Here is a 23,066-nt window from a genome sequence, read left to right as displayed (position 1 = left end):
CCGGTTCTAAATCGTTTCGTTGTAGGCGAAAGCTACTTATTTCTTGGCAAATTCCCTTGTCTTATTTTTTTAAATATTATTTTTAGAATGACAAGTTCGCGTATATGTTTTGTAATTTTTATCGTCCAAATTCAAGGTTCATTGAAAAATATTATAAAATCTTTGGTGATAACATCCAAGAAAATGGTCAGTGTAGACGTTTATCTGATGAGCAGAAAACTGTAATGTAATTACTAATCTCTAATATGTAATTAAAATTGTAACAAAAATTTTGTTTTGGCGCACTGATTGAATTCATCATGGCCAAGATTAAAATAGATCGTGTTTTAATTTAGATATAACAAAGAAGCGACTCAAAGTTTTTAGTATTTTTCAGCATAAATTCTTGACAGTTTTTTGACATATATATAATGTATTGTACACATATCTTGAAACACATGTTTTAATTCTGCCGACTAAAGTTATAGTTTCATATATTTTTTGGGTTCACGAGCTTCTATTTTATTTCACCTGTTCACATGTGTAAGTCTGGCAACGGTATTTGTATCAACCGATTGGACTGAAAATTTAAATATATTTCTAGTACTGGCAATATTAGAAATATACATACATAAAATAATCTTTTTATTTTGTTTTGTAATGTTTTTGTTGTTAGAACAGAGATTAAATAAAAGTTTATTTTTTCCAAACTTCGTTTCTTCAGTTATTCAATTGGGTGGTATCAGTTTTATTAAAAATAAGGAATCATGTTGCAGGCATAAACATGGTCACACTTAGTAATTTTTTGTCAATAATTGTGTCAACGTTGAGAAATTCAAAAGGCATAAAATTAAATATATCTGCTCCACAAACAAAAATATAAAAATGAAAGTGGGCCACCGGAAAATGTTTTGTTACGAAACTTTTTAAGACATTTCTTATCTATGTTTTACATTTGGAGACATTTTCTTTTAACTACTGTTGCGTACAAAAAAAATAAACAAAAAAAATGAACCGTTAGATCGAGTACGACATGGCATACGGTAGATCTTATGTAAACAATTTAAAAACAACGTATCAAATTAATTCGTTTTATATTTATAACGCGATGAAAGCATAACCAATTTATGTCCAGAAACAATTTAAATTGCGTGTAAACTATTTCATAATAGTGGAGACATTACATAAGGTGTAGGTGGCAAAGTGTCAGTCTTAGTAATGATTCATATTAAATGTTTCTTTTAAGAGTCGATTTATTTTACTATAATACAAATACGATACAGATTATAAATTAATGTTAGATGATTTTTAAATAAACTAAATTATTTTCTTAATTGTGGTTGATCCAAAAGAGCAAATGACAAATATATCGTTAACATATGACGCTTATGTCTCGGCAGCATGGAAATGTCAAATTATATTTATATCAACAAGTTGAGTACGATGAACCTTCGGAGTTCGGAGGAACAGTTACAGTAGGCACGTTGGCATCGTAACGAAAATGTTCACTACATTGATATTTATCAGAATATCTTATTTACGAACTACTTTTGTGTAAATAAGAATCTTATTAGTATATGATTTACCTATGAGATTCATAATAGATATATATAATTAAAGGTTAAATTATGACTCTCACGTAAATTCCAATTTTAATTTCGGAAGTTTTAGTTATTTATAGATAATAATGAACAGGATCGCTTAATGCTTATCAGAGTCAGCGTCACTCGTGTTCTTTGTGTTGGGTCTCGATTATCTATATGGAGCGAAATCTGGCAGAACATAATGGCAGCTTGCCACCTGCATTTCTCCTTTACCTGCCCTGCAAGTATTACTACATACACGGTCTATTCTCGGTTTTGACATCACTGCCCACATTCGTATGAAACGTCAAAGACCACGTGTCAATGGCCTCGGCCTCGTGTCCATTTGTAATCGATATTGTACTTTTATAATTACTATTAGGGCTTATAATTATACTCTAATTACTCACACCTGCTGACATAGGACAATATAAATATAATTGCGATAGTTCCTATTATATCCTCTACGTAGAATTAATCTCTACAAATTTAAGATACGTAGTAGATGATCTTATTGAATTTTTATACACGAACTTTATAAACTTTCAACAGTTGTAGTATTTGAATAATCCTGTTATTCTAATTAGCCACGTGCTTACGAGAGTCGGAGACGTGGTGGCCGTGTTCTGGAACGTCTTCCCGGTTGCTCGGCGCATGGCCCAAATGCCTTTGACGATGGGCCAAATAACGGAGAAAGCGCTAATTTATTGGGATTAAAATGAAAACCTCGCACACGTTGCGCGCCTGTCAAATATTTCGTGCTATATAAATCAAAGATGTTATAATGTTTTATGGACAACCATCAAAATATTCTCGTTAATTACGACATTAAATATTAAATGAAAGAGATTTTATGAATTATAAGTAATTAATAATTTAATGTCTCTTGAAGTATTTTATTGATAAAATATTGAGATGTATGTAAATTTCCAGGTCATGTTAGCAGAGTTGAGAGACACGGAGTATTATTATGCTGTCAAATGTTTGAAGAAAGATGTCGTTTTAGAGGACGACGACGTAGAATGCACGCTCATAGAGAGGAAAGTCCTCGCTCTTGGTACAAATCATCCTTACCTATGCCATTTGTTCGCGACTTTCCAAACAGATGTGAGTATTTATTTATTTTATATTACGTATATGATTTGTCAGACGTTATCACGTAGTTGTCACGCGCAAATTGTAGCTTGTAAGAAACATATCTATTTATAAATCATATCCTATTTTCAAAATCAGTTAATAAATGATCTAGCCTTCAATACAGATAAAATCAAATACATTATAATAAATATGTACTTGTGGCATATACAGCCTGGATATATAAATATTGGTCTGTAATATATTATGCATAATTTATTGGAGATCGATTCTGACTCTATAAATTATGTACAGTGCAAATGTCTTGACGTAATTAGACGGCAGAAGCAATTGCTTTGCACTTAAAGTTTTAAAAATATTTCGAATGAAATAAACTAGTACGTCGATAACAATAAAACGTTGCGTGGGTATAATTCTGATTACTTTTTAGTCTCATCTGTTCTTCGTAATGGAGTACTTGAACGGCGGTGACCTAATGTTTCACATACAACAAAGCGGCCGCTTTCCGGAAGCAAGAGCACGGTTTTATGCGGCCGAAATCGTGTCGGGACTTAAATTTCTTCATAAAAGAGGAATTGTTTACAGGTAGGAATTTATATTACCGCTTATTTCGGTCACTGGTTTCATTAACGTTACGTTTAAACAATTTAGCGCTCTTTGATATGTGTTGTAATGTTTTATTGCGCTTTTAGATATTTCATGAAATTATTATAGCTTTACAAAGGATAAAATTATGATTGCCTGAATTTCGATATTGTCTATTACTTAGACACTGGAGTCCGTACTCAAATAACCCGAACTCAATTAAACAATAACAATATTCTTGTAATAAAATTATACATAGTTTCGTTGTTATTAGTAGTTAATAAGTGAATAAAGAAACAAAAGAAGATCACGGAACATTCGAATTTACACATTACTTTTTCTTTTTGAATGTTGCAAAAAAAGGTTTTATATTTGCTATAGCAAAATAGTGAAATTAAATAAATTTAGATGTAACAATTAAAATAAAAATCGTAGGCGCGAACAGATATTAACATCATTTAATAATCTATATATATATATATATATATATATATATATATATATATATATATATATATATATATATATATATATATATATATATATATATATGTATATATTTTTAGAGATTTGAAATTGGATAACATTTTGCTGGATTTCGACGGTCACGTGCGGATAGCAGACTTCGGCATGTGCAAGTTACAGATATACCTAGACAAGACGGCGGACACGTTTTGCGGCACACCGGACTACATGGCACCTGAAGTATTTATATTTTATCTCTATATATAATCATTTGTATGACCTTATATCTTGTATGCTATTTATCTTTTTTTATGGTATAGGTTGGCGGTCGAGCATATGGGCCACCTGATGGTAAGTGGTCACCATCACCCATAGACAATGAAGCTATAAGAAATATTAACTATTCCTTACATCGTCAATGTGCCACCAACCTTGGGAACTAAGATGCTATGTCCCTTGTGCCTTTACTTACACTGGCTCACTCACCCTTCAAACCGGAACACAACAACACTGAGTACTGTTATTTGGCGCTAGAATAACTGATGAGTGGGTGGTACCTACCCAGACGGGCTTGCACAGAGCCTTACCACCAAGAAAATCTCTTTCTAATTCATATTTCATTTAGTCCCTTAATACTTTGATGAAACACTCTTTAAGAATTAAATATTCACGTTTTCAACAACAACAACAACAGCCTGTAAATTTCCCACTTCTGGGTTATGACCTCTCTCTTTGAAGATAAGGTTTGGAACATATTCCACCACGCTGTTCCAATGTGGGTCGGTGGAATACACGTGAATGTGGTGTGAGGTTTGCACACGATGTTTTCCTTCACCGTCGAGTACGAGATGAATTATAAACACAAATTAAGAAACTGAATATTCAGTGGTGCTTGCCTAGGTTTGAACCCGCAATTATAGGTTAAAATGTACGCGTTCTAACCACTGGGCCATCTCGATTTTCAGTTATATGATTTCTTGAAATTAACTCATTTTAGTAATAAAAAAATAAAAACTTTCCTTTCAGATAATTAAAGGTCTGAAATACGGTCAGAATGTAGATTGGTGGTCATTTGGCGTACTGTTGTATGAAATGTTAATCGGTCAAAGTCCATTCAGTGGCTGTGATGAAGACGAACTGTTCTGGTCAATTTGCAATGAAATGCCCTCATACCCGCGATTCCTGTCGTCAGAGGCTCTTAGCATATTAACAAGGGTAAGTTTGTACTTAAATAAATAGTTAATTTTTAATAAGGTTTTTCTTATTGAGTTAACTCGATGATAAAAATTTATTGGAACTCATTTGGTTTAATAAAACGCGTGGTTAAGTATTTCTAACTTTTCTCAATCGATTTTTCAGATGTAAATTAGGGAAATTTCTATAAAACATAATCAAATCGTCTCACAAGCTTGAAAACTATAAAAGGCGTTGTGTCTATGGGTATGCTTACAACCATAAATAAAAAAGATACGTCCACGTAATAAATTATAAATGTTATATTTATTACGTATTCGGACGTATGCCCTTAAACTTAGATTTAAATTATTTTTTTTTTTATTTTTTCTAAATTTTCTCGTCTCTAAAATCACGGTTATGAAATACTTATCGAATGGTTATATTATAATTTATATCGATACTGAAATATAGTATCGCTTATTTTCATAGTGGCAATCAATGATGTTGTAGTAAACAGATATTATGTTATTAACGCGCAAAAAGTGAAGACTAGAAATCGTCCTAATTGGGACGTTTGCCTTTAGTTGTTTTACGTAGTAATACGTTGTAATACATCATAATTACGTAGTAATACGTTTTGCGTAATTAAAACATCTAGTTATCCCATTTACTTATTGTTTTTATCAAGCTATCCTTTTTACTTTTAATGAAATGTAAAAATAAACTAAAATAAACGGTCCCCGGCGCGGCACACTTTTTTCTGTTGTTCAGTATGGATATAACATATCTGTTTATTAGAATATCATTGGTGGCAATCATATGTGCACTGTAAGATTAGTGATGTTCTACAAGTATGGCGTGTCCGCAGCTTTTGGATAAAGACGCGCGCACGCGGCTGGGCGGCGCGGAGTGCATGCACGGCGACATCCGCGACCAGGACTTCTTCCACCCCGTGCAGTGGGACCGCCTCGAGAGGCGGGAACTGGACGCGCCCTTCAAACCACGTGTGGTGAGATATCAATTTTTTCTAATGGCAACTCTTTTCGGATACGTTTGCATTTTTTACGTAAATATTTTGTACTTAGTTTTAAATTTAGAATTATGCTTTATACTCACTAACTATTTACGTTAATGGAAAAAAATTGTATGTGTGAGCATTAAACCGCAAATAAATAAATAAATAAATAAATAAATAAATAAATAAATAAATATATTTTGGATCTGTGCAAAAAGTAGGTGTTTCACAAGGACCAATTTAAGTTCCTTTTCTAATTTTAGTACACATAGATGATCCTTTTTTGTACGCGATAGTTATTTTTGAAATAAATTATTTACTGTAATTAAACTGAAAATTGACTAAAAACTGTAACAAATAGTTTAGTTATGAATACTAAAAATCAAATGAGGGTATTTTAACAAATTCTGTATTCATTCAGGGCAGGGAGATTGGCATTTAAATTTAAAAAAAATGTTACAGAGACATCCAATGGACACTCAATACTTCGACCGGGCTTTTACTGGCGAGCGACCTCGGCTCACTGCTGTCGAACCTCAGGTCCTCAAATCGATGGATCAGGAACCTTTCAGAGGATTCTCGTACACAAATCCCAACGCCACAGACCGCTAAAATAGACCTTCCATTTAAATTATAAGGTTTGAATTTCAATAACACTATGCCATGTGAATATGGGAACAGTGGATTTAAAAATCGATTCAAAGAAAAATCATCAATCTAGACGATGGTTCAAGTAAATTGTGGTTAAAGGCAACCATACACTATTGGAATATTTTTTTTAAAAATTGGAGTGAGATTTAAAAAAAGAAACGAATAAGGTTTTATACATTGAAAAGTTTTATTTATAACACAATGGTTATGTAATATAAAAATTGTACATATCAATTAGGCAGAGTCGTATCGTGTCTGGAACACATATATTAGACGAATGTATCACTATGTTGTATTAATATTTTATACATAATAGTATATTACATCGAAGTGGTTTTATAATGTAAGTAGATTTTCAACATATTATATCAAATGTAACGTTATTTAGAAAATAAATGAGATAAAGTTATATCTTTATTTTTTTTCTTATTTACTATATTTAAATTTCCTTAAAAAAATATAACATGTAATTTATGAACATAAATAAATAAAATAATTACAATGTACGTTTTCTGCTTAATACATGCCCCTGTAGCGGTTTTAAATGTAAATAACTACGGAACAATCAAACAAAACTTTGTACAATGAATGTTTAAATAATCATAATAAATAAAAAGCATTAGGTAACAGTTCCGGGACTCTTTAGTCTATTTTAACCCGAATTATATTTTAATTACTCCGTAGTTTTGTATCCGAAATTTGAAATTATATTTCATATAACTAAATAAAATTATCAACAATATTTCTTTAGTCTAATAAAAATATAATCAAATAAAAAAAGAATAATAATAATTATCCCCTTTGCCTCATAATATTTAATACAATAAAATAAATACGCAGGCAACACCCATGACATAAATGAAACTTAAGAAGTAACAACACATTCGTAATAGGCTATTTGACTGGTTTTTTAAATCCATTTTATATTATTTAGTAGCGGTTAAGGAACCCAGGAAAAGTTGCTTTTTTTAGTTCTAGTACATAGTTGCCGAAAAATTTCATATTTAAATAGCGCGCGAAAACGCTATTTGGACAATGTGGCGTTGAAATGGGCTCGGTGACGTCAATTGCCTGTATTTTAATCTGTGTTTCATATAGGCAAGCAAGGCTAACAAGCAAGTGCCTTCCTTATAATCCTGGCCAATCAGGAGTGTTTTGTGTCACGTGACAAATATTTAGAAAAATGCATTTTTATTTATGGATTTTTGGATAAATTAAGTATTATTTTCAACTTTCGTTAATAAATAACCATTTATTAGCTCATAATATATACTGATTACAATAATTTACACTATTTTTCGCATTGTCAAATAGCCTATTCATAATATTCAGTGTACAAGGCACAGATCTACAGCGCGAATATGCACGAACCTACATTTTTCTATCGCTTTCCATCGCTCCCTTTTGCTTCACCGCAGCGACTAATATATATCTCTCTTTCTTATTAAAGATGAACACATATCTGTTCTCTCTCTCTCTTAACGTTGAATGTGTCAAAATGTGACACGTCACTGACAACGAGTTACTTCAAAAATAGTATACGTCATTTGTCATATATCAAGAGCTCGTAGATATCACTTTTGGTGGCAACGAAGAGATGATGGCCATCGCTATCTTCATACACGTCCAATGCGATGATTTTGTTAACCGTTGATTCGGAATAACTTTGTAAATAGAAACGCAGCTCTGGTGTTGTTAATCTTTTGATCAAATTATTTGTGAGGAAAATCTCGATCTGAATAAATAATTAAGGATATTGATTACTAAGCAGTTATTTTTTATGATAATACAATGTTTAAAGGAGTACCATAAGGGAACTCGAGCGCTATGTACTAAAATCGAAGTGTTTACCGTAGTACCCAAATATGAGTATATATATATATATATATATATATATATATATATATATATATATATATATATATATATATATATATATATATATATATATATATATATATATAAAGCTAATGGTAAGCAAACTTTACAGGAACAAACCATTGAGAAGTTATCGCGTTACTTTAGGTTTATGATGCATATAAATAAATCAAATTAGACGACCTCCGTGGTCGAGTAGTGTATAAACCGGTTTTCATGGGTACTCCAATCCGAGGTCCGGGTTCGATTCCCGGCCGAGTCGATGTACATTATAATTAGTTTTCTATGTTGTTTCTGGTCTGGGTATTATGGTACCTTCGTTTCTTCTGCTTTTTCATAACACAAGTGGTTTAGCTACTTACATTGGGATCAGAGTAATGTAAGTGATGTTGTCTCATTAGCTCACGTGTAGTGTACTCTGTTGGCCGTCTTATTCTTATTATATTATAATAACTAGCTATGGCAGCGACTTCGAGCTCGTTTGAATTTAACAAAATAAAAAAATTAACAAAATTTAAAAAAACAATTTATTGTTCAGTTCGTAGACTTTACTATAACATATTAATTCTGTATTAGACAACTTTTGTGGTATTAAGTCGTTGGTGGGAGACAATCGACGTGTCGGTGGAGTGATGGTACGCGCGAGGACTACACGCGGTTCGAGAGCCAACAGACAGACAGACAGACAGAATACAAATGTTTTTTTTTTTTTTGGAATGTGTACAATGGATACACACATATGCATTTAGTAAAATACGACTATTAATATTACAAACAGACACTTGAATATGATTATATGTGTATTGAATAGATAATGTAAGCTTTAATTAATTTTATTACAAATATTTCTTATGACATAAATCATACCTTGCCATCTTCGTATCCCAATAGCAAGATGTGCCCGTGTTCCATCACGCACGTCAGACCGGGACAGGCGGCTACTATTTGCTCTCCCTCTCTCCCTCCCTCTTTTTGTGGGTGGATTTGGAACTCCTTTTCAGCCGGAACTTATAAAATGAAATGTTTTTAAATATATGTGCAGTGCGAAATGAAAATCACCTACAAGCGGAGTCTACGGCCATTTCATTAGCGTTTTTATTTATTTCATGTACTAAATATATTTTGTTTTACTGTTCCTGCGCTTGGTGTGGTGGCGCTTGGTTTATTATTATCAACATTTTGACATAGTAAGCATTTGCAGATTTATATATTAAGTCATATACAACACTTATTTGCATATTTTTATTTATATTGTTGGCAGACTGATAAATTACCCACAAAATTCTTTTAGTTGTCACCACCGCCAATATTACATATAACGAGTACGTAAAAATTGCCATAAGGAAGGTAACCTCACCCGCACATAACACACTGAAGTCCCCAAACATATAGGACTTCATATCCAGATAATGCATTGGAACATCTAATTCGAAAACCTTCTCAAACTTCTTGCATTCCATATCGACGCGAAGGACATCTCCTCTCTTAAGTAAAACATACACTTCCTCTTGATGTACATTCAGACCACATATGCAATCTTTATTGCCATAGTATCTTGCCATAACTTTAACATCCCATTCACATTTATCAGCCTTGTATACCCAGAGAACATTTCTAATATCGATAACGTAGCAACAGTTCGAATACACTCTGAAAATATATTTTGTCTTGTCTTTTAGTCCAGACTAGAAATAGACTAGAAACCATAAACTCACTTCACTGAATAGTATAAAACAAAGTCGCTTCCCGACTCCCTTTATCCGTCTGTTTACTGTGCGCTTAGATCTTTAAAACTACGAAACGGATTTTGTTGCGGTTTTTTGGAATAAATCAATGATGTTGTAGTAAACAGATATGTTCTGAGTAAAAGAAATGATGTAGTAAAGAGATATGTTATTACGCGCAAAAAGTGAAGACTAGGAAACGTCCTAATTGGGACGTTTGCCTTTAGTTGTTTTAGGTACGTAGTAATACGTTATAATACATCATAATTACGTAGTAATACGTATTGCGTAATTAAAACATCTAGTTATCCCTTTTACTTATTGTTTTTATCAAGCTTTCCTTTTTACTTTTAACGAAATGTAAAAATAAACTAAAATAAACGGTCTCCGGGTCGGCACACTTTTTTCTGTTGTTTAGTATGGATATAACATATCTGTCTTATATAATAAGGATAATTTTAAAACTTTCTAATATAATGTCGTAAATACACACATATTTTTTTGAGTTTTCAGTATCAGTATTGTGTCACTGTTTCATTTATTTTTATAAGTTGCTCTGCTCCCTTAATAATCATTTTTTGGGCGTAAAGATCCGTAGGTACCTACAATATGCTTAACAAAAAATATATATGAATACAAAAGCGTTAAAATATTACAAATTTTCTATTGAGATAATCATTTACAAACAGTATTTTAATGGCACGATATTTCTTACGTTCTTCATTTATTATTTTTTAGGTAGCCAGTTCATTTTATCCAATCGTGTCTTTTCAAGATTATTAGAAAGGCACGAATAATTCCCAAACGTATAAAACTCTCTGACATTATGCGATCGTATTCTACAGCGAACATCGCGTTAATCATTTAAGAATATCGCCAGTGGCGGATTTACAAATTTGCCGCTAGTAGGCTATTCAATTCTTGCCGCCCCTACTTTTTTTCGCAACATTTATGATTTGTGTTCTATCGTCCTCATTACAATGGTTTTTTCACGTTATTAGTGTGATTATAAACTAGGTGATATTTCGACGTCGTCGCTATGTAGTGACGAGTATACGGATTACGGACGTAAAAAAAAACTATAATTATAACGTTTTTTTTTTTAAATTTCTGTAAGACATTAACAAATTTGGGCTAAATTTGCCGCCCCCTAAATCTGCTGTCCTAGGCTTCAACCTACTTAGCCTATAATGAATGATAATAATATATGGTAAATCCACCACTGAATATCGCAGAAAGTCGCAAATTACAACAGTATAATTTACATTTTTTTTGGTATTTTCGAAGAGATGAAAATATTACTATACAACTTACTTGAATGTACTTATATCGTAAAGCACAGCTTTTCTCACTTGAGTACAATCACAGTCTTCGTGATGTAATTTATTTATAAGGGTAAGCACATTGTATCCAATCACACCATCCATTGGAAGACTCAAGTCGGCTGTTAATGAACTAGTTTCCTCATATTTAAGGCCTTAAAACATAAAATTATGTTAAAATAAATAATTAAATATATGGATGATATCGTAAGGTAGTATCGTAAGCATTGCAAGTATTGCAAAAACCCGATTTGAATGGAATGAACTTCACAAATCAATGTCGAAATATATTTTACGCCGAAATAAATGCCGACCCATGTGATGTTGGTTTTGTGTTCTAGACTGTGATTAATCATTTGTCTAAATAGTGTCCATTTCATTAAAAATAAAAAAAAAAATAAAAAAAACAAAATTATCAACTGACTGTTGCTAAAACTCTATTTTACAGGAAAGTGGTATCATCAATGGTGGCATGTCTAATGGCTATAATAAGGTCTAGCAAGTCTAGCTATATCATAGTGTAAAACTTTGTTATAAAAATAAGTTAAAAAAAAATAATCTTTTAAACAACATAATAAGCCTAAAAAATCCTTGTTAAATTATTATTAATTATACTTACTCAAAATTCTCATACATATTAATTACTCTAATGTAGCATAGCATAGTGTATCTATGCCAAAGATGGACATAAATTATCTTTCTGGGCAATCTTTTTATTAAAAAAAAATACATGAACATAATCTTTGTCAAATGAAGCTAAAAATTTGTTATATTTGGGTATCTACATAGTTTGTTTTTATTGCAACAAATGCAATGAAGCTCAATATTCAATAAAGATAAATCAATAATCAAATGGTCTGTCAGAAAGGTTACCAGATTTATTCTTCTCATAAGCATACCAACAAAAAATTTCAAGCTTTTTTTGTACTTGACTGGTAAAGTTATATATTACTTGTTGAATCTATGGTTTAACCTGCACAAAGTTTATTAGGATTCATAGTCCACATACTTTTTTAATTATCCTTTGCCTAGAAAGGTTAATTTAAAAGTTCATTATGTCCTTCTCCACAGTTAGAATAATGGATCCAATACCAAACTTCATCTAAATGGGTTCCGCAGATTAAGAGTGAACAATTAACAGTTACTTGTGCATTTCTAATTTTAATAATATAATACAGTTATTAATAATAGAAAGTTATAAAACAGTTGGCATAATTCATTTTTAATGTTAACTTACATGATGTATTAAAAATTTTCATAAGTAGAAAATTTTCAAGGGAAAAATACTTCACAGCCTCATTTGTCACAACTATAAGATTGTCTAAAATTATTAACCAATTCATATCAATATAGATGTATTATTTATACAATGAACTTAAAAAGAATATGGCTAAGTTAAAGTAGTATATTATTACCCTTATAAACACATATACTTTTAACAACTTCAAATGTATAATGATGATGGAATCGGACAGCAGCATTTTTAACATCATACCATTTCTGAGCGCATTGAATAATATCTCTACAGCCTAATGTAGATTTCTCAGAAAAAGACACGCCCTTATTATCAATTCCATGTTCTATCAACTTATCCCAGACATTAAAATGCTATAGAAAATAAAATTGTTTGTTTATCTTTCATATTATTATTCAATATTCAAGTCTTTTTTGTATTGAAACAGATGGGCAAAAAAGTCTTACTTGACAGTAATATTCAACAACATCGCGCCAATATTTGTTGACAAACATGGAGTTTACCAACGATTTAAAATCCAATTTCCTGAATATTACTAGCAAAATATCAGCTGGACAGTTCCCCCAAAAAGATATGTATTTTTTTGGATTCACCAAAGACATGATTGATGCTAGAATAAACTTTGTATTGTTTAAACTTAGCCTAAGTTTTTATTTAAAGAAGGCAAGAAAATTTGTTTGGTTGAATTCTACTATATTATAAGCAGCATATGCATTTTGTTTGACTTAAAAATTAAATAAAAAGTATTAAATAAAAACAATGACAACAAGAGTCATTAGTGTCATTTATTTTATAGCTGATGACTGAAGTCTGACTTTCCACAGTATATCTCACATAAACAAATTATCGTTAATGTAAATTATATTTATAGTAAAGTTTATATATATGTATATAGTCCTCAAAATAAGTTATTTAATAATTGTGTATCTTTTTTTTTATTGGATATGTAACTAATTGTATATGTCTGCTAAGAGCAACTTCTTGAATATTTGCTGGACAATTAGTATTAACTGTAACAAAATACCAAATAAATAAATAAAAGTAGCTATTATTCAAAAATAAAATGAGTTTGAAAATATTTAAAGAATAGCATATTCTACGGTATTTAAAATAGTACTTCAAAATGTTGTATATCCTCATACAAAGCCAAAAAGGTGTTTATTTTGGCAAAATAAACACCTTGTTATGGTTATAAATGGCTGTACGAAGGAATACTTTTGCCTTTCTGAAACCGGAAAATCTTATGAAAACATTTGTCTAATGTCAATGCCAGTTATGTCTTAAAACGTCAATGTCAAAATAAGTTTTGGACAGCATTGTTTGAAAAATACATTCTTTTAGTAATTTTGTAATTATTAGTTAATAACAATAAGTAAACATGGTAAGTAAACGCAGATAGTTTCAACTATTTCATAGTCTATAAAGTATCCTCGTCTTAGTTTTCGTTCCCATTCAATAGTTTTGTTTTTAGGAAAAGAGTTCATTACTTTATTAAGATTTTAAATTATTGGAACAGAAATCATCTGCTTGCTTTAAATATTTTGCTACATGTATTCTTATAATTCATATGATAAACTATATATGTATTTTGTCTAATTATTTTCGACTTACGTTGTAATTTGTTGCAATAGTCGTAATTTGTTGTTTCAGTTTGGATGTAATTAAGATTAAATTAATATATTGTTATTTTTTACAGGCAAGAAATGCAGAAAAAGCTATGTAAGTTAATATTATCAGTATTTACCATAAATAAAAATTAATATGTAATATTAACTCAAGTTATCTGTTTTAAAAAAACATTTATAAAAGGGTTACAAAAATATGTTCAATGTATTTTACTAACATATAGGTATCAACAGCAACCGTCAATGGTCATCAGTGAGAAATCAGTACTTGAATTTTGAAATCTCTCTCATATGATTGTGTTTCTTAGTTGCTATATTAAGTCAACATAGTATTAAAGAGCTTGTAAGATAATATGGCAGTTTGTTTCACAAGTCCCTGAAATGCATTATGGTCAACTTGTATTTAAATTTTTATTATACTTCGTCCAATGTGATAAATCTCTTTTAATGTAGCAATTGTTCATTTTTAGTATCAGTCATTAGTCAAATTCATTCTAATTTTAAATATATTAATCACATTTTGCTCATAGTTTGTCTCCCGGTTTGTCTTTAAAAATGTGCAAAAAAAATTAAAGCATAAAATTTAAATTTTTATAGGACAACATTGGCCCGTTGGCGTGCTGCACAAGTACAAGAAGCAGGTGGGCAGAGAGAGCGTCGCCCTTACCTCGCCTCTGAGTGTAATGATCTACCACAAGCAGAAAAATGGAGACTACAAATTGTCAGAGAAATTGCAAAAAAAGTTGCACAAATTCAGAATGGTAAGTCATAATTAATTTACTGGCATATTATACATATTAAAAAGAAACTTTTCAAATTTATATAAATCTATTAGGCTATGGTAATAACTCATCATAAAAACATTATAAAATTATGTAGTGCAGAAATATTTTCTACAATCAAGATCCAGTTTAATCTAGCATAACAGGTATGGCTGATGAACAAGTGAATGAGGCAAAGCTATCGAATTCCCCTCCAAGGGAACCAAGCATCAGATCGCGGAATGATTTTGAACCTGTTACACCTGTCATGCCTGTTGAAAAAATTCAGTCGCCTAAAGTACAGTCACCTAGAACCAGCGCTCTTCGTACATCACCTGTCGTAACTCCACCTGCATCATCAACTAAAGGCTCCGTTCAATTGTCACTGAGAAGTCAAAAAAGTATCAAAAATGGATCGTTGGAACCGATTCAAGTGGAGAATAAAAGTTTGAAAAGTTTAAGCCTTAGAAAAGATTTGAATGACAACAGAGAAGAGAATGTGTCATTTAAAGAAGACTTCTTATCGAGTCCTAAAGTTTGGAATAACAATAATAATGATATAAAAAAAATGCAGGCTGATCCTGCTGAAAATGCGGAAAACAGCACACACATTTACAGTAATATCAATAAAATATCGAACATGAGTAAAATACTAACAGATGAAGCCAATGCTTTGCGGGAATCGATAAAGAGCTTGTCAGAAGGTATCGTTCGTACAAAACAAGAATTAAAGGGTCAAAAAGAAGACATCAATTTTCCGTACCATCTCTTTTTAATTGAAATCATAATCAACAAGATTAATATGAAGTGCGAGTGCTTCGAGTTAGACTACAACAACTTGGTGATTGCAGCAACGTTTTTAGGAAAACCACCGATAACGCTATATGATTCATCATATGGAAAAGTTGACGATTTCTCCGATCTGAACGTTGGAAAATCAGCCTTATTTGCAATGACATACGATAAGATATGCAGCATTACAGATTTCATCGTGTATTTGTCGCTAACTAAGCAGCCACCTTGTTCGAATTGTGTTTCGAAAATTGCCGAAACGAAAATAGACTATACAAAGGAGTTCAAAGAGTTACGAGAAGAACTCTGCAAGAAGTGGGCAAAGGAGCAACCAAACGACAATATAATATGCACTACGTCGACTCCACTAAACAGAAATATGTATTACCTGTCTTGTGGCGACAGCGGTCACAGTGATTCTATAGGCATTATTGAGTTAGCGACTCGAATGTCATTTCTCGGCAAAGAAATCACTACAGCGTTCTGCGCCTCCTCGAAACCGAAGTGTACATCAGTTCTGATGAAAGAGGATAATGGTATGTCAATGTATTCGTGTCAAAATGTTGAAATGGATGGTCAGGGTAAAATCTTATTAGATGAAAATACTCTGACGAGAAAGGAAGCGCCGATAAATACTCCCACGGTGTCAGCGCGAGGGTGTGAGAGTCCGCTATCCCAATTTTCAAGCAGACAAGGTTCTACGAAACAATACTTAAACAAGAATGACTATAGGTATCAACAAGGTAATTTATGATTACTATTATTTTGTCTCATTACTCTAATTTACTATCGAAAATTACTATGTTTTTCTGTTTGTAAATTCTTAGTAGCAACATAGTAGTAAGAAGAATTAGACTTCCGTGCCTCGGAATGCACGTAAACCCATTGCCTTTTTAAATAGATAGTCAGACTGGCAATGAGCAGCCTGATAGTAAATTTTCACCACTATTGGCACTGTAAAAAATATTAATCGTCCTGGATGGATTACTGTTCCATATAGCCATAGTTCTGTTTAAATGTTCTCTGCTTTTGTTTTTGCGCGTACAGTATTCAAGACACTATGATATCATCAGTACAAACTTACCATTGGGATTAATATTACTAACGTTACACACAAAGTTCAATAAATAAACGACTTTTCAGGTGATTTGGCAAAATATGATGAAATATTTACGAAAATGAATACAAACGAGTTAAAAATCCGAGTACCGAAAACGACAAAAATAGAACGGATGGGTAAATACGATAGAATACAAGAGCTGTGTTCCTGCGAAGACAATCCCTACAATACCGGTGATCAGATACAATTCGGCTTGCCCAGAGAGTTGAGCTATCCGGACAAGAGTCCCAACACGTATTCAACGAATTTGAAATACACGTATAAAGGCTATGACAACAGGGATAGGAAGATAATAAACGTCACCCCATCGAACTGCCCCGTCCCAATTAACATGGAAAAGATGGTTCACCCACAAAAAGACGTTTTCATACTAAAAATAGGCAAGAAACTAGAAACTCGGGATAAAAAAACTGATCTCGAAATAGAACTCGTTACTCCGAAGGCTCCGTGCGATAAACGAATAGCCGATAACAATCACATTGCTCTGCAGTGTAGCTCCAATACGCTAAAGGACAAACCATCGAAAACAGACAAGAAGAAGGATAGAAAGAAGGAGAAGAAAAATAAATCTAACTTAACAAGTAAAAAAGGCAAAGCCAAGGGTACTGGAAAATCGACGAAGAATAAAAAATAGAAAAAATAGTCTTTAAAAAAAAAATAAAACATTAATTGAATTGTTCTTTTATTGAATATACACAAATTTTATAAAAACGAAAGTTACTTTGTCTATTTGTCTCGCTTCCACTGCCAAACCACTAAACAATTTAATGAATTTTGGTATGAAGCCAGTTTGAACCCCAAGGAAAAAAGCTTTTTTTATTCCTAGAACGAAGACCAACTCCTAAAACGGAAGGGCGACTGCTATCCAAAAACATTTTGATCATACAATATGTCGTAATTTGTGTTCTTTAATAATGTTCCTCAAACTTTTTACATTAGTATTTTAGTAGGAAGTTGTGTTGTGTCTATGTCAATATTAAGTCAATATTTTCTGATGGTAAAGTCATTACCTATAAACACTGGCATTAGATGAAATATACCTTGTCATTGCACCGCTAACCTCAATCTATGGTCCTCCCTTAAGCTCCTTTGTCTTGAAATGCAGTTTCGTCCTAAGCACACGTGAGGCGCAAGTGCTGACCAATATATAATTGTAAAATCTCGTTTCATATTTTAGCCGGTCTTGGCGAATTTCGCATTCGAGATTTAAACGATGAGATCAACAAACTGATGCGCGAGAAACGTCACTGGGAAGTACAAATAAAATCGCTCGGCGGACCCGACCACGCTCGCGTCGGGCCGAGGATGTTGGACCAAGATGGGAAGGAAGTGCCGGGAAACAGAGGCTACAAATACTTCGGAGCCGCTAAGGATTTACCAGGTGCGTTTAACATTTATTTACTAAACTATTTAGTATTCGGTACTTAACAAACAACAACAGCCTGTAAGTTCCCACTGTTAGGCTAAGGCCTCCTCTCCCTTTGAGGAGAAGGCTTGGAACATATTTCACCACGCTGTTCCAATGCGGGTTGGTGGAATACACATGTGGCAGAATTTCTATGAAATTTGTCACATGCAGGTTTCCTCACGATGTTTTCCTTCACCGCCGAGCACGAGATGAATTATAAAGACAAATTAAGCACATGAATCAGCGGGTTGCCTGGGTTTGAACCCGCAATCATCGGTTAAGATGCGCGCATTCTAACCACTAGGCCATCTCGACTTAACATAATATGTGTGAACAATTTACACGACGTTTTGCATGAGCATATAAATTTGACAAAAAAAATAAACTCAGAGGGAGTTTCTTTCGCCAGTTCTTCTCAGGGTATTTTCTTTTCCGAACCGGTCGTAGTATTTATTTTGATTATCAATAAGTAATTGTAATCAGGCTGATGAAGATGAAAGTAATTGTAAAGCTTCCATATTTAATAAAGGAATTAGAATTTGAGTTGAGCCAGTCAAACAGTCAAGTATCATTATCTCCACTGTCAACCGATTTTCTTTTTTTTTTTTGTTTTATAGCTATCGAACTAGTCTTCATAGTAATTACAATAAGTACACAATAATAAAGAAATATATGTTCAAAAAATCAAAACCAAAGTATACTTTATTCAAGTGGGCTTTTACAAGCACTTTTGAATCGTCATTTAACAATTAAGTGAAGCTACCACCGGTTCGGAAAGTAGATTCTACCGAGAACCTACACTTTTCATATATTGCAATATTGTTTACAACAACAACAGCTTGTAAATTTCCCACTGCTGGGCCAAGGCCTCCTCTCCCTTTGAGGAAAAGGCTTGGAACATATTTCACCACGCTGTTCCCATTTGTTGGGTTGGTAGAATACACATGTGGCAGAATTTCTATGAAATTAGACACACGCACGTTTCCTCACGATGTTTTCCTTAACCGCCGAGCACGAAATGAATTATAAATACAAACTAAGCACATGAATATTCAGTGGTGCTTGCCTGAAACTACTTTTTATTCATACATATAATTTATTCTATTTCACTATAAATCAATATGTTGTTATTTTTAAACTAACACTTCAATGTATTTCTACGTACATATTTCGTTCTACGCATAAATTCCAGGTGACGTAATAAATCATGTAATAATTGTGCATGTGTGCATTATAGGCATATTTAAGACAAAGATAAAGACAAAGTCGTTACAGTTGACACCCCCTTATTATTATATACGGATAGGTGTCCGTGAACTGTTCGAGCAGGAACCGCCTGCGGCGCCGCGACGCACTCGCGCGGATCTCATGCGTGACGTCGACGCGGACTACTACGGCTACCGGGACGACGACGACGGCCTTCTGTTACCGCTAGAGCAGGAAGCCGAGAAAGAAGGTGAAGGTTTATTTATATTGTTGGAATAATACAAAAACTCTCCTCACAATCAATACTTTATCTCTCCTGAAGTGGTTTACGATCCTTCCAATTCGACGATTACAGTAAGAATGACCATTTCTAGGCTTACTCCTAGTATTTAATATTTACACGCCCCTCCTTCGACTGTAGCAACATCCGGTTTCGATCCATTTTAAAAAAACAATTTAGTCAAAACCGGATGTTGACAATCAACGCAAATTGTAACAACTATTTAAATCGAATTATTTATGCTGATAATACTTTAATACATTAAAGCAATAAAATATGATCATATTAAAATAAATATGCTAACAATATACTCTTGAACGGTAAACGAGCAAATAAGCCTTTTGATAGAAAGAGGTATACAAGTATAGTACGACACAACTTACATGTAGCATCGGCAAATTCAATAAAACCGATAATACCGATTCATACAACCAATGGAAATAGCTCGCTATTGCGATATTCGACGCTTTTCGTCGTTATAGATTCTCGCGTCAATTCAACCCGAGAAAGGGAGTGCATGTAAATTGACGTGTCAAATTGACGAATATATTAGGTCATATGATATTACACGTTTTTCGTTTGTGTGAAGATCATCTTCAGATAAGAAAATATTTATAATTTGGAATAGCGTACTTATTTGAATGTGATCGGTTTTACGAATTTTGCCGATGCTACATCTAAGTTGTCTTGTCCTATACATAGGTTTGAAAATGTTTGTTGTTCCAAAATAATGTTGCAACATTCATGTAACGTACGTTCATTCATTCATTCTTTTAATTATTAAATAATAAAATTATGGCATAATTTATGGAGAATAGTAATATTATTAATATTTGTAAAATTTTATATTTATTTTTTAATATTTTTTATAATATGTGAAGAATTTTATAATTATATAATAGTCCTTGTGTATACATGTAATAATCATGCTAAATTGTGGTCTTCTAGCAATTGAAAGAGCTGTTGAGGAATGGAAAAGAAACAAAGAGGAAAATAAAGATCAGGAGACAACAGAGGAAGAAAATATTTACCCAGAAGATGTATGTCAATCACAACTTATTTCATTTTATTATAAATTATGTTGGAATAATACAAAAACTCTCCTCACAATCAATACTTTATCTCTCCTGAAGTGGTTCACAATCATAACTGATACAAGATTGATTATTTTGCTCAATCCTTCCAATTCGATGATTAAAGTAAAAATTACCATCGGAGTCGAGATGGCCCAGTGGTGAGAACGCGTGCATCTTAACCGATGATTACGGGTTCAAACCCAGGCAAGCACCGCTGATTCATGTGCTTAATTTGTCTTTATAATTCATCTTGTGCTCAGCGGTGAAGGGAAACATCGTGAGGAAACCTGCATGTGACAAATTTCATAGAAATTCTGCCACATGTGTATTCCACCAACCCGCATTGGAACAGCGTGGTGGAATATGTTCCATACCTTCTCTTCAAAAAGGGAGAGGAGGCCTTTAGCCCAGCAGTGGGAATTTACAAGCTATTGTTGTTTGTTGTTGTTGACCATTTCTAGGCTTACTCCTAGTATTTAATGTTTATACGCCCCTTCTCCGACTGTAGGAAAATCCGGTTTTGATTTATTTAAAAAAACAATTTAGTTTAGTCAAAACCGGATGTAGACAATCAACGCAAATTGTAACAACTATTTAAATCGATTTATTTATGCTGGTAATACTTTAATACATTAAAACAATAAAATATGATCATATTAAAATAAATATGCTAACAATTAGTATTATTATTAATAATGTATTTTTAAATTTTAGCCCGATGACAAGAGGATAGAGGATGAAGATATGGATAAACCCATTGAGACGTCACATGTGGCCGTACCATCACAGAGAGATGTTGAAGAAGCGCTATTGAGAAGGAAAAAACAGGAACTTCTAGAAAAATATGGTTGTCTAGATGTAAAAATGGAAGAGAGCTAACGTAAGAATAAATTTAGCTATAGGATATTTGTAACTATAAAAAAAGGCATTATTATTTAAAATTCCCCATTCACCTCTAATTTAAATTTAGGATTATTAAAAAAAATTAAGATATATATATGTATGCTATATTTATTATTCTTGAACAATTTTTTTTTTATTTACCAGAACATTTTATTACATAAACGAAAATTAAGCAAAATATACAAAGAATTCGAAATAAAAAAAAAATGTAAATGGGCTTAATATTAATTTAATTCTAGGCCCTAGCAAGCATCTATAAAAATTATCTAGGAACAATCGCACTAGCTAAACGAAATTAAGTCCATTTTATTTATTGTATCCATTTTAAATAAATATATTTATAATTTAAACTAACTTAATAACATTACCAGAATATTGAAATGTTAATATTTATTCAATTAGAACCCAGAATGCAAGGAATGTACAAACTCAATCTCTTATTAAACAATCAAACACCGCTTTGTAACTTATATTACATATAAAACTGTAACCGATTAAAACACTAGTAAAGCGTTACATGAAATTATTATCATAAATCAATGAGAATCTGACCTGATTTGTCACCGTTCTTTATTTAAATATACTCCTAAAAACCTAACCGAATATTAAAATATTGAAACCTAGATACAAATTTAATTTTATTAACTGGGTAAGTACTATCTCAGACTATGTCTGTACAAAAATTAATAAGTAAATATTCTTAATATATGTTTTTCATATTGACATAGCCAAATTAAACATTAATAATTGTATATCTTACATCGAGTCGTTACGATAATATAAAAATAAAATTTTAACAAAAATTATTATTGATTAGATAAACATAATAACTACACTTCCACCGATTTTACTAATTGGCTAAGTAATAATTATGTAGTTTCAACGAAGAAGTTCGTGTTGATATTTATTAAGTAGAGTATTTGTTTGTCAGAAAGAATACTTATATAGAAAAATATGCTTGCAAATCAATCTGGTGGACACTAAGTTGTGTTTATTATCTCATTATACATACATACATAATACAAAAATAAATAAATAATATGATTCAATACAGACAGGCACCCGCTATCTTGGTATAATGATATCTACACAGTATGTGCACCAATTGAATACTCTCAATCTTAAAATTAACATTTTCAGTTTGGGGCATGCGTTTCAGTTTTATAT

The 23,066-nt window shown here is 32.2% G+C and overlaps 3 protein-coding genes across 8 annotated transcripts in view; 2 read left to right on the top strand and 1 right to left on the bottom strand.

Moving 5' to 3' along the window:
• Positions 1–6,966, top strand: part of LOC124530398 (putative protein kinase C delta type homolog) — a 36,491-nt gene extending 29,525 nt beyond the window's left edge. For all 5 annotated transcript variants that reach the window (XM_047104560.1, XM_047104558.1, XM_047104559.1 and 2 more), the window contains 6 exons: positions 2,496–2,669; positions 3,088–3,242; positions 3,809–3,947; positions 4,734–4,922; positions 5,752–5,892; positions 6,361–6,966. In XM_047104560.1, the coding sequence (XP_046960516.1) occupies positions 2,496–2,669; positions 3,088–3,242; positions 3,809–3,947; positions 4,734–4,922; positions 5,752–5,892; positions 6,361–6,510 (948 nt within the window). In that variant the 3' untranslated portion in view covers positions 6,511–6,966. The remainder of the gene's footprint in view (positions 1–2,495; positions 2,670–3,087; positions 3,243–3,808; positions 3,948–4,733; positions 4,923–5,751; positions 5,893–6,360) is intronic.
• An 800-nt stretch (positions 6,967–7,766) lies between these two features.
• Positions 7,767–13,498, bottom strand: LOC124530734. 2 transcript variants are annotated; one of them, XM_047104995.1, is made up of 7 exons: positions 13,175–13,498; positions 12,889–13,081; positions 12,711–12,794; positions 11,466–11,628; positions 9,785–10,077; positions 9,295–9,434; positions 7,767–8,284 (listed from the first exon to the last, which is right to left on the bottom strand). In XM_047104995.1, exons 1-7 carry the CDS (start codon positions 13,328–13,330, stop codon positions 8,093–8,095), a joined length of 1,221 nt encoding a protein of 406 aa, XP_046960951.1. In that variant the 5' UTR covers positions 13,331–13,498; the 3' UTR covers positions 7,767–8,092. The 2 variants fall into 2 exon arrangements, with proteins under 2 accessions (XP_046960951.1, XP_046960950.1); XM_047104994.1 differs by lacking the exon at positions 12,711–12,794.
• Positions 13,499–14,008: 510 nt separating this feature from the next.
• LOC124530489 (pre-mRNA-splicing factor ISY1 homolog) lies at positions 14,009–21,939 on the top strand. The gene is made up of 7 exons (XM_047104673.1): positions 14,009–14,109; positions 14,425–14,447; positions 14,951–15,114; positions 18,204–18,407; positions 19,741–19,890; positions 20,869–20,960; positions 21,711–21,939. The coding sequence occupies exons 1-7, from the start codon at positions 14,107–14,109 to the stop codon at positions 21,873–21,875; spliced, it is 801 nt and encodes a 266-aa protein (XP_046960629.1). The 5' UTR covers positions 14,009–14,106; the 3' UTR covers positions 21,876–21,939.
• The last annotated feature ends 1,127 nt before the right edge of the window (positions 21,940–23,066 follow it).

The sequence above is a fragment of the Vanessa cardui genome, chromosome 6, assembly GCF_905220365.1.
Source record: "Vanessa cardui chromosome 6, ilVanCard2.1, whole genome shotgun sequence".
NCBI lineage: Eukaryota > Metazoa > Arthropoda > Insecta > Lepidoptera > Nymphalidae > Vanessa > Vanessa cardui.
This window is presented reverse-complemented; position numbering and strand designations above follow the sequence as displayed.